A 13,097-nucleotide genomic window follows, 5' to 3' on the forward strand; every position below is an offset into this window, starting at 1 on the left:
CAAAGCCTGCAAAGACATTTACCCTCGCTGTGTGTTTCCGCAGTCACCGTATGGCTCCATTCTCCCGGTACTCTGGAGTTGGCACGTACACGGAACTGATAGACCGAGCTGGAGTTCAGACCACTGATAATGTGCCAGGTCTGGTTGTGGCTCTCTGTATCCGCCCATTGCTGTTCCCCAGGAACTCCCATCCTCCGGCTCTCAACCGTGTACTTAATTATCCCCCCGTTCTGATCATCGGGAGGAGACCAGACCAGCTTTACACTGTCCCTGGAGCGAAGTTCTGCTCGGACATCCTTCGGAGGGGACGGGCCTGTGAACACAGTAGATTTAGAATTTGTACCCCCATGGGGCCCTAGGTAACATACTGGTTTGAGAATCGTTCCCACCAAACCTTTTTCCACTTGCCAAACCATAAGTTAGAGTGATCCAGCCCTCTCCATCCTCTATTGGGCCTAGATAGGAGCCTAGTTTGGTTACGTTATAATCCGACTATACACGGGACAATACATGTTACCACTGTTTAGGGTTAGCAGCCCTGATATTCCACTCACAAGGTACTAAAGAACACAATGGAAGTTATTGATGACATGAAGAGATATTACTGTGCCTCATGCCTCAATGAGGTCACACATTTAAAATGTTAGGCTAGGCTGCATTCTCCGGAATATACTTCAGCCCACAGAATGGCTGCCTCTCTTGTGATTCCAGAGACAGAAATTCCTTAAGTCCCGGGGGCTGTTTGTACACTGGGCCGGTAAAGATTGGACATTAGCCCGCGGGTAAATGCTCTGCACGGCTAATGGTTACCTCTGGGTTTTACATTTATTGATGGAACTGTAATTCTACTATAGATCTGACAAAGAGGGCGTATAGTTTTTTTTTTTTCCAATTAGTTTTCTGAAAACAATTTGCCCCATACTAATGCATGCTTATGGTACCTTCACCATGGTATGCTTCCTAATATTAGGCCAAATCATATGACAGAGTCTATATAAATGATTTAGTTCACTACATGTTATGGTAGATATAAAATGCAATACTTGAATACAAAGAGGAGCGTTCTACAAGGGTAGTGTATGGATCCCCTTCAGTATTCCCCCTCTATGTCCATGTGGATAGTAAGGAATGACGTTGTACAGTAACTGATGTTGTCAGGGTACAATTACTGAAGGGGATCTATCCACTACCTAAGGCAATAGGGGATAATATATACATTGGAGCCAGCTTTGAAAATGATTGCATCAGACACAGATAGTGGCAGCAGCACAACTATTAGGGGTGCTCCAGCACCCACTGAGCTGGTCCCTACGGTTAATACTGTTTTTGACAATTACAATTTTTTTTCTTTTACACAATATTCCATCAAAGCTTTTATTCAAAATGTAAAAAAATAATAATTTGTGTCCTTTATTTGTGCCTTTTGTAAGAAAGTAGATGTTTTTTATAGTCATTCTCTAGACCCTTCATGATAATTTCCTACTTTTCATGTGAAGACCTTGTCCAGTCTGAAAAACATAAAAACTTTCGACGCCCCCATATATTTCATAAAAGTGACATATTATTGTGGAGTAAAATAAATTACACGCGCGTTTTAAACTAATTAACATAAGAAGAGGCTGAAATGGCGGAAGAATACGGAGTACAAAGAGGGACAATTCTAAATGCAAGTTAAGGCAAATATCCCCTTCCTCCTCTTCTATAGAGTGTTCCCAAGTAGTATGAACACAGAACATTCCCTCCTGGGGTTCTAGGTCTATAGTTACATAGGACTGTTCTGCAGCCGCACTCACCTTTGCTGTTGAGTATGATAAAATAGGGATTGGAGGGTGGACCCAGGCTTGTGCAATGGTAAATAAGGACTTTAAAGATATACTCTGTGTTGGAGCTGAGGCCGTAGATCCGTGCAGACAGAACATCTATGGAGGTTATGTTCTCTTGTCGGAAAAGACGGTATGATGGGTGGTAAACCCTCAGCAGGTACCCACTCCCGACGACCTTGTAGGTGGGCAGCTGCCAGTTTATGTACAACGTGTTTCTATCTTCTATCGAGTAGCCCTTGATCTCTGGCTTCAATGTGGGTTCTGCATATAAATATATATATATATTAAAATGTCCTGTAAGGCCTAACACCATAACAAAAGGGTGCAGGTCTCAGTAATTGGACCCCACTAAATGTAGGTCCTATTCTTACCACTAAATCATAATTAATCATTTTAAACAAATTCTAAACCGTGGGCCTGGTCCAGATATAGGAGCAGATCAAAAAAGGAGCATGCAAGGTGTTATGTTCTGGGTTGTTTGTGGACCCGGGGTGGTAGCAGGAGCGATCACAGAAGCAGATTTGAAAATAAAACTAGGTTCTTTAATAAGTGCTTGAGTAGACATATAATGTGGCAGTAAATAAAAGTCCAGGAATATATAAATGTGCACAAGAGTTCTGTGGTGGGAGCAAAAGGGTTAATGTCCAAGTAGAAACAATTAGAGCTGTCCAGGTGTGCAGGTAGTGAAACTGAAAATAATCAAGCCAGGTTTGCAGATAGTGAACTGAAGCGCAGGATGTCAGCAGGCTCAGGCACTCAGGTATGGGCAAAGGTGATGGAGGAAGCGGGGTAGTCCAGTGGGAGCTAGGAGCTGATAGGCAGACAGCGAATTCACAGGAACAGGAAAGCACAGAGAACTCCCTCTCAGCTAGGCTGAGATACACGTTGCACTGGCAAAGAAGGAAGGCACTGACCCTTCCTAAATACCCCATGCCGTGCTGTTACTGGCCGGAGGGAACATGTGACTCACCAGGATTGGCCAGCCGCATCACATGGCCAGAAGGCAAGATGGCGGCGCCCATGCCAAATGGAACGGAGACGCCGCCAGGCCTTACCAGTGCAGAGTGACAACAGGCCCGCACAACAACGCGCGCAGCCAAAGCCCCCCGCCAGACACCAGCTCCACCACCAGACAGCCCGCGCCACAATGACCTCACAGGTAACACTCACCTAGCGCCATGCTGAAATACCCTGGCCTCAGGACACTCACCAGGCTTCTCCAGATGGGCAGAATGGAATCTCCTGATGAGCGTGGGAGCGTGGACATCACGAGCATCGGTCCAGCAACGTTCCTCTGGACCGTAACCTTTCCAGTCCAGTAAATACTGTAGATGACCTCTGCGTAGACGAGAGTCCAAGATCTGGGCGACCTCAAACTCAACTCCTCTCTCCGTCTGGACTCGAGGAGAAGCAGGTAGAGCACTATGGAATTTATTCAGGACCAGGGGCTTCAATAAGGAAATATGGAAGGAATTAGGGATTTTTAGGTATGGGGGTAACTGTAGACGATAGGCCACTGGATTAATGACTTCTGTTATGGAGAAGGGACCAATGAAGCGTGGTGCAAATTTCATAGAAGGAACCCCAGACGAAGATTCCGGGTGGATAACCAGACCTGGCTTCCAACTTGCATGCGTGGAACTATTCTACGCTTCTTATCGGCCTGGGTCTTATAGCGAGAGGATGCCTTCAACAAATCAGACCGTACTTGAGTCCAGATGGCAGCAAAATTCCGCACCGTGTCCTCCACGGCCGGAACATCGAAAACAGGCAGGCTTCGAAATTCGGGAACACGAGGATGAAGGCCATATACAACCTGAAATGGCGTTTGGTTAGTTGACGAGTGGTAGGAAGCGTTATGTGCAAACTCAGCCCACGGCAGCAAGGCAGCCCAATTGTCCTGGGAAGATGACATAAAAATTCTTAAGAAAGTCTCTAGATCTTGATTAACTCTCTCGGTGGAGCCGTTGCTTTGCGGATGGTAGGCCGTGGAAAAGTTTATCTTCACTTGAAGAACAGAACACAAAGCCCTCCAGAATTTTGCAGTAAACTGCACACCACGGTCAGAGACAATTTCAGCAGGAAGGCCATGTAGACGAAATATGTGTTGGACAAACAACTGTGCCAGGTCAAGGGCAGAAGGTAACTTCTTCAACGGTATATAGTGGACCATCTTAGAAAATCGGTCTATTACAACCCAGATAGTGTTGAAACCTTGAGAGACTGGCAGGTCTGTGACGAAATCCATGGAGAGATGCGTCCATGGACGTGATGGAGTAGGTAATGGAAGCAATTCCCCAGCTGGAGCTTGTCGCGATGATTTATGCTGGGCACAGGAGGAGCAGGAAGAGATGAACTCCATTATATCTGCCTTCATAGAAGGCCACCAATAGTGTCTTTTCAGGAACTCCAAGGTCTTCCGAGTGCCTGAGTGCCCTGCGAAGCGAGAGGAATGTGCCCAAGTGAGAAGCTGCTTCCTTAATTCCGGGGCCACAAATGATTTTCCCGTAGGAGGCTGAACTTGTAATGAGGCAAAAACTCTTGATTCCAAGACAGGGGTATTGCTTTGATTTTCAGATTGATCATCACAGAGGAGAGATCTCGATAGGGCATCAGCCTTCTGATTAAGTGCTCCAGACCGGAAGGTCAGGGTGAACTGAAATCTGGCAAAGAATATTGCCCAGCGGGCCAAACAAGGACTCACACATTGGAGGTTTTTGAGAAATAGGAGATTTCTATGGTCCGTAAATACAGTAAATGGAAACTTGGCGCCTTCTAGCAAATATCTCCATTCCTTCAACGCCAACTTTACAGCTAGTAGTTCTTGCTCACCTATGGCGTAGTTCCTTTCGGCAGGTGAGAATTTTTTAGAAAAGAACCCACACGGATGGACTCGGTTGTCCTCATAACGTTGAGACAAGACTGCTCCCACAGCTTCAGATGATGCGTCCACTTCCAACAAAAAAGGCCTGTCCAGATCTGGTTGTCGAAGAACTGGTGCTGAGACAAAGGCCTGTTTTAGAAGATGAACGGCAGACTCTGCCTCAGGTGACCATTGGGCAGGATTAGCACCTTTGCGGGTCAAGGCTGTAATGGGAGCCAGCAGTGTAGAAAATCCCTTAATGAAGCGTCTATAATAATTGGCGAAGCCCAACAATCTCTGGATGGCCTTCAGTGTCTGAGGTCGGGTCCAATCCAGAATTGCTTGTACCTTCTTGGGGTCCATTTCTAAACTGGAGCCAGATATTACATAGCCGAGAAAAGGTACACTGGGCACTCCAAAGAAGCACTTCTCCAGTTTGCAGTAAAGGTGGTTTTCTCTCAAATGGGTCAGAACTTCTTTGACATGTTCTTGATGTTTAGCCACAGAGGGTGAAAAAATCAGTATGTCATCCAGATAGACAACAACCGAAACATATAACAGATCCCGGAAAATCTCATTAACAAAACTTTGAAAGACAGCAGGGGCGTTACACAATCCAAAAGGCATTACTAAATACTCGAAATGTCCATCTCTGGTATTAAAAGCGGTCTTCCATTCATCGCCAGCTCGGATACGAATGAGGTTGTAAGCCCCTCTCAGATCTAATTTAGAAAAAATGACAGAGCCCTTGACCCTATCAAACAACTCAGTAATCAGGGGAAGAGGGTATCGATTCTTTACAGTAATGTCATTAAGGCCTCGATAATCGATACATGGTCTTAGACCGCCGTCCTTCTTGCCAACGAAGAAAAACCCAGCTCCGGCAGGTGAAGTAGAGGGGTGAATGAACCCCTTTGCCAGGTTGTCCCGGATGTACTCGGTCATGGCTTGAGTCTCAGGCAAGGACAGCGGATAGGTACGAGCACGAGGTGGTATCTTATCAGGTATCAATTCAATTGGACAGTCCCATTCCCTATGAGGGGGTAAGATATTTGCTTGTTGCTCAGAGAACACATCGGCGAACATCTGATATTCCTTGGGAATGGCAGAAGAAACTAATGGAACTGTCTTTCTCACAGGTTGAATTTTTGGAAGACAGGATTTCTGACAGTCCATACCCCATGACAGAATCTGCATAGAGCTCCAATCAATCCTGGGATTATGTTGACGTAACCAGGGTAGACCAAGAACCACTTCTTGAGAGGCCTCTGATATCACCAGGAATTTTAAGGACTCAGAATGAAGTGCTCCAATTCGGACCAATACTGGTTGAGTCTCTTTGGTGACTATCCCGTTAGTTAGAGGACGTCCGTCTATAGAAGTCAGAGAGATGGCATGGTTGAGAGACAAACAAGGAATCTGAAATTTATCTATGAAACTAGACGTTATGAAATTTCTGGCTGCTCCCAAGTCAAGTAGAGCAGTAGCAAAGACAGGTTTGGGTTTAAGATCAAAGGCTAGGGTAATCGTGAAATCTTTCATTTTTGGAGACGGGTTCATAACTCCTAACTTGATGTCTCCAGGGTCAGTTAGGATTTGGCATTTCCCGGTTTACGGGGGCAGGAGATCAGCAGGTGACCGGACTCTCCGCAGTACAGACAGAGGTTCTTTTGCATTCTTCTCTGACGTTCTTCTTTGGAGAGGTGTGTATGATGCACCTGCATAGGCTCCTCTTCAGTAGGAGAAGGAATGGGTCAGGTAGAAATGGAGGGGGTAAATGACCTTTGCCGGTCAGTTCTGTTTTTTTCACCCTGACGTTCCCTAAAGCGTAGGTCAACTTTGATACACAACGAAATCATGTCGTTCAGATTAGTAGGAAGCTCTCGAGTGACTAGATCATCCTTTAGTCGGTCTGACAACCCATGCCAGAAGGCCGAGGTAAGGGCTTCCTCATTCCATTAGAGCTCTGATGCTAAAATTTGAAATTGCACGGCATATTGACTGACAGGACGGACCCCTTGTCTCAGTGTCATGATGTTTGATGATGCTGATACAGTACGCCCAGGTTCATCGAAAATCCTCCTGAAGGATGACACAAAGCCTGCGTAATTATACAGCAGCGGATCTGAGCGCTCCCAGAGTGGGGAAGCCCATTCCAAGGCCTGGCCGGATAACAGAGAGACTATATAAGCCACTTTAGTTCTTGCAGTTAGAAAGTTGTCAGGTTGCAGGGTAAAATGTATGTCACACTGATTTAGGAATCCTCGGCAGAGTTTAGGATTGCCGTCAAATTTACTTGGTAAAGGAAGATGTAAGCGGGGAGATGATCTGCCTCCTGTATTCCCAGACGCTGATGCGGATGTAGATGCTGGTACTTCAGGGGTAGAAAAGGAAGTTTGCAAACTATCCTGTCGCTTGGACATCTCTTGCAGAAATTTAGCCATCTGATGCTGCATGTTTTCCAGATTTTCTAAACGACCAGAAATGCACCTGAACAAATCCACTCCTGACTCCTGATCCGTGGCCAGCTCCATTTGGTCAGTGCAAACTGTTATGTTCTGGGTTGTTTGTGGACCCGGGGTGGTAGCAGGAGCGATCACAGAAGCAGATTTGAAAATAAAACTAGGTTCTTTAATAAGTGCTTGAGTAGACATATAATGTGGCAGTAAATAAAAGTCCAGGAATATATAAATGTGCACAAGAGTTCTGTGGTGGGAGCAAAAGGGTTAATGTCCAAGTAGAAACAATTAGAGCTGTCCAGGTGTGCAGGTAGTGAAACTGAAAATAATCAAGCCAGGTTTGCAGATAGTGAACTGAAAATAAACAAGCCAGGTTTGCAGGTAGTGAACTGAAGCACAGGATGTCAGCAGGCTCAGGCACTCAGGTATGGGCAAGGGTGATGGAGGAAGCGGGGTAGTCCAGTGGGAGCTAGGAGCTGACAGGCAGACAGCGAATTCACAGGAACAGGAAAGCACAGAGAACTCTCTCTCAGCTAGGCTGAGATACACGTTGCACTGGCAAAGAAGGAAGGCACTGACCCTTCCTAAATACCCCATGCCGTGCTGTTACTGGCCGGAGGGAACATGTGACTCACCAGGATTGGCCAGCCGCATCACATGGCCAGAAGGCAAGATGGCGGCGCCCATGCCAAATGGAACGGAGACGCCGCCAGGCCTTACCAGCGCAGAGTGACAACAGGCCCGCACAACAACGCGCGCAGCCAAAGCCCCCCACCAGACACCAGCTCCGCCACCAGACAGCCCGCGCCACAATGACCTCACAGGTAACACTCGCCTAGCGCCATGCTGAAATACCCTGGCCATGACACAAGGAGCAATTTGCTCCTGGAACGAACTTTGTTGCAATTCAAGGGGTACAAATGGATTTATTTATTATGAGTGCAGGGTAAGTACTGGTGGCTTTTGCATATAATGAACAAATATTCTGCAGCTTTGTTTAATAGAATTAAGCTAGGACACACCTTTCCCCAACTATATATCTCTGTGTTGATTTTAATCCTGCCCACCTTGCATGTTACATGGTTTTACCAAGGTGCAAATTACTCCTTATTTGCTAATTTCTTTGATTTGCTACTAACACTGAATCATGCCTTATTATCTATACCTCATTGTGATCACACCACTCCAGCAATGTGCCCACGTACTGCAAGCGCAGACACATAGTTACCTATGCAGTCGGTTTCTAGAACAGCCATTGGCCCCAAAGGTCCTTCGCCACCGGGCCCCTGCCGGCTCAGCTGAAATTGTACCAGATAAGTGGTGACGGGTTTAAGGTTCGGTAATGTGATGTTGTCTTTGTGATCCACTGGAAAATACAGTGTTTATCTGTTAGATATAATGCACGCAGGTATAACCGAGTATAAAGCAGCCTTGTATATAGCAATGACCTAAAATAAGTTGTTAGCCATCTATGCGGCATTCTCGAAGGAATAGGTTTTCGTTTTAGAGAATAAAGGGGGAGATTTATCAAATCTTCTAATAGGTCAAGTGGAGTGGTCGGCCATAGAAACCAATCAGAGTGTAGCTATCATCTATATAATACATTCTATAAAATTATAGCTAGAATATGATTGGTTGTTAAGTAAGAAAGTAAGGCCCAAAACACAAATAGGGGTGATTTTAATTAGAAGTGAGGCACGGGCAATGCTGGCGATGTGCCGGAACAGTATTTGAACGCCGGCAATGGCACACTACATTATGCATATTACCTCGCAACCCCATGGCGGTCTGCAGTAAAATACACAATGTAAGCCTACCATCATGGCTATAATTATGGATGTATAAGCAGTGCAGAGCCTACGAGCAGCACCGTTGTTGCCCCATAGCACCTGTATATGGCTTATGCAGCCTAGTGGGCCACAGAGAAAGTCCTTAGAATGTTCATGGTGCTCAGCATCTTGCTGGTACCGGTGGTTCCATCCAATCGTTGTGATATATTGATGTCACATGTTCAAGGATGAGGCCTGCACAAGATGGAGTCTCGCTCTGCCTACCTTTTCACAGCATATCTCCCAAACATTGTGCTGGAAAGCCCAATCTTACATAGCATCTAAGTGAACTGACACCATAGATATGCAGATGTAAACCAATGTATTTAGGAAAACTAAATCAAAATAATTGAAGTAAATAAAATCCTGAGTTCCCCTTAATGTTTCAATTAATAAGGGGGCAGACTAAGGGCCTGATTCAGAGCTGCTCGTAAGCGGCCGCTCGTTCGTTCCGAGCGATGTTTGCACAACTGCGCATGCGTACGGATCGTAATACGCATGCGCGAACCATTCAGTGCGGCCGAAAATCGTTTGTTCGCTAAATAGCGAATGCCTGCTATTTTGAGTGACAGGAGGAGGCATATGTGGGTGGTAACAGGGGAAGGTGCTTGAAAACGGGGAGTGGAGATCAGAACGCAGGCGTGCTTAAAGGTCAAAACAGGCGTTTTATGGGTGTGCATAATTAATACAGCAGCATCATTGACCACGTCACTGGGTTATTTTATAGCCAGAACTGCTCGCAAGATTGTGGTAGGAAAAACCAAACACAAGAATAGCGAGCAGTTCATACGCTGGTCGATGTACTCGATTAATCTAATAAATAGCGGACATGACGTAGGATGCGAGCGGCCAGGGGGCGTAGTTTTCCAAGAAACGACCGCAAGTTTTGTTCGTTCGTTCAGACCTAGAGGCGTGAACAGACCGCAAAGAGCGAACGGTTCATTTGAATAGCCACCCCTTTTTTCTGAACGAGCGAGCGCTAATTGCGTCCGACTCTGAATCAGGGCCTAAATGTAATAACAGAGCGTGCATATTATAATGTGGAGCCCCCGGCCCCGTTGTTTCAAATCAAAAGGACCAAGCACATCAGACACCCAGATGGACCAAGTCAATATAACCTAATAAAGAAAACCTTGAGTTTAAAGTGAGATCCAGAAAGCATCATACCTATAATGTTAGACCAATCCGATTTACTTTCCTTGGGCCGATATAGCAGCTTAATGGATGAAATTGGTCCGTCTCCTTTGAAACGGTGAAGTGGTGCCAGGATCAGCTGCCTGCTGCGCCTGTCCAGCAGTTGCGGCGGCTCCAGAGGTTGCGGAGGTACTGCAACAGAAAATAGCGTACTGTAGTGAAGTAGGTTATTCAGCAGTTCTCAGTGAATCCCAGAAAATATTTGAAATTGTGGGGGAGGAGAACCTCTAATTCTGTACTGAGAAACGCTCCCTTAGGACCACTGATGGAAACCATTGTTCCAGTCATTAGTCTAACCCAACCATAGTTGGAAGCTCTAAAAAATCTAAGAGCATGTACATAAGAAAAACTACATATGCGAAATATACAACATATACAGAATACGCGCACTGCAGTGAAGAATTGAACAATGACACCATAGACACAAACATTTATTGTATTAAGTTAGCAAAAACAGAATTAAACTCATCCAATCTGAATTCTATAGATCCTGAATCCATCAAATAAAATCACATTTGATTGCATATTTTGCACATACTGTACACACGCAGATATCTACAAATTCCATGAAACGTCTATGGCTAAAGTCCAACATGTATTGGTGCGTACAGGAAGGGATGTCTCAAAGAGAAGGCAACCTAGGCAATAGCCTCAATAGCCTCATGCCCCAAGGGGCTAAATTATTATTATTATTACATTTTATTTATAGGGCGCCACAAGAGGTCCGCAGTGCCTTACATACAGTAAAGGGTACACAGAATATTACATTACAGTACAGTACAGTAAGCAATATATAAACAGAGCACAAGTAACAATTAGCAACACAATTCTCCATACACAATACAGCTGGGAAGGTGAAGGCTGTCATAGAAGTGCTAGAGAAGAAGGCTGTGAGACAGTGGGGAGGAGGACCCTGCTCCCAGGAGCTTACAATCTAGGGGCCTGCAATATATTACAAGATGTAAATGCCCCAAATATTATCAATCAATGGGAGGAAAATATAATTGTGATAGCAGTAAAATGAAAGAAATTCTAGATTTTGCTTTATAGCAGGGGTGGGGAACCTTTTTTCTGCCGAGGGCCAATTTGATATATATAACATTATTTGCGGGCCTGGTGCAGGCCATGCCCCCTCTGTGTGTTGTCACAGAGGAACGGGGCCACAATCTCTGGTGATTACAGCAATGCCTGCAGCATCCTGAGGATGCTCCGGGGAGCTGTAAGGGCAGCAGTGTGACCGTCTGAAGTGCCCTAAGGATGCTCCAGGTGGCACTGCTGCATAGATTGTGGCTGCAGGGTGCCATTATAGCCACCCTGCTAGCCAGATGAGGCTAGCAGAAAAAAGCTCAGAGGGCCAGACCAAATGATTCCAGGGGCCTTATACGGCCCCCGGGCAGGAGGTTCCCCATCCTTGCTTTATAGAAACAGCTTTCTTATGTCAACATTGTGGAATCAATGGTTTTAGGCCGGCGATGGTGGGGTCCTCAGGTTCTGTTCTCATGAATTTTATTGAGCCATCTCTGCTCTAAGGGAAGAGTAAGGAAGCGTCTGGCAATGCATGCTGAGAGTTATAGTTACATGCTGAGAGTTATAGTTACATGCTGAGAGTTATAGATACATGCTGAGAGCTATAGGTACATGCTGAGAGTTATAGGTACATGCTGAGAGCTACAGGTACATGCTGAGAGTTATAGTTACATGCTGAAAGTTATAGTTACATGCTGAGAGCTATAGGAACATGCTGAGAGTTATAGTTGCTGAACGGTGTAAATTAGTTGTGAGAAAGTTCTTAAAGTGTATAGATGTCCATGTAACCAATCAGTGGCCTGATGACAATATCATCATAAAATAAATGATTGTTTTACCTCTGACGTACACTTGAAATTTTTGGTTATCCTGCCCGCCGCTGGTAGATACACGACATTCCCAAATCCCATTGTCAGACAGCGTTATGGAAGGAACAGTGAATGTGCAGGTGCTGCGCTCCGAATCCAGGACTGCTTGGCTGGCCTAGGGGGGACGAGAGTGAGCAGGGGTAGATCAGGTTCCATAAAATGCTGACGTCCAGAATGACAACATTCTCCATGTCGACATGGTCTGAATGTTAACATTAAGTATGTCAACATAGGCTAGCTGTCGACATTGAAATAATGTCGACATTGGAAGAATGTCACCATTGTGAATTTTGACATTCAGCATATCGACCATGGGGCTAAGCATAACCCTAACTGCAGCCTAACTGTAACCCTACCTATAATCACAGCCTAACCGTAAACCTAAATGCAGTCTAACCCTAACTGCAGCCTAACCCCACCCATAATCACAGTCTAACCAAAACCCTAACTGCAGCCTAACCCTAACCGCAGCCTAACTACAACCCTACCCCTAATCACAGCCTAACTGTAACCCTAACTGCAGCCTAACCCTAACCGCAGCCTAACTACAACCCTATCCCTAATCACAGCCTAATCGTAACCCTAACTGCAACCTAAGCCTACCCTAACCCTAATCACAGCCTAGTCATAACCCTAACTGCAGCCTAACTGTACCACTAAGCCTACCCTATCCCTAATCACAGCCTAACTGTAGCCTAACCCTAACCGCAGCCTAACTGTACCACTAAGCCTACCGTATCCCGAATCACAGCCTAATCGTAACCCTAACTGCAACCTAAGCCTAATCACAGCCTAGTCATAACCCTAACTGCACCCTAACCCTAACTGCAGCCTAACCCTAATTGCATCCTAACTGTAATCCCTACCCCTAATCACAGCGTAACTGTAACCCTACCTTCAGCCTAACCCTAACTGCAGCCTAACTGTAACCCTACCCCTAATCACAGCGTAACTGTAACCCTACCTTCAGCCTAACCCTAACTGCAGCCTAACTGTAATCCTACCCCTAATCACAGCGTAACTGTAACCCTACC

The 13,097-nt window shown here is 45.6% G+C and overlaps 1 protein-coding gene across 1 annotated transcript in view; it reads right to left on the minus strand.

Annotated features, from left to right (window-relative positions):
• The window catches only part of TIE1 (tyrosine kinase with immunoglobulin like and EGF like domains 1), a 98,456-nt gene that overhangs the window by 25,043 nt on the left and 60,316 nt on the right, over positions 1–13,097 (minus strand). The window contains exons 9-13 of the mRNA XM_088447312.1: positions 12,034–12,178; positions 10,142–10,300; positions 8,374–8,511; positions 1,794–2,084; positions 23–313 (exon numbers count right to left, since the gene is read on the minus strand). Of these exons, the coding sequence (XP_088303438.1) occupies positions 23–313; positions 1,794–2,084; positions 8,374–8,511; positions 10,142–10,300; positions 12,034–12,178 (1,024 nt within the window). The remainder of the gene's footprint in view (positions 1–22; positions 314–1,793; positions 2,085–8,373; positions 8,512–10,141; positions 10,301–12,033; positions 12,179–13,097) is intronic.

This window comes from Taudactylus pleione, unplaced genomic scaffold (assembly GCF_031769625.1).
Source record: "Taudactylus pleione unplaced genomic scaffold, aTauple2 ptg000428l, whole genome shotgun sequence".
Lineage (NCBI taxonomy): Eukaryota > Metazoa > Chordata > Amphibia > Anura > Myobatrachidae > Taudactylus > Taudactylus pleione.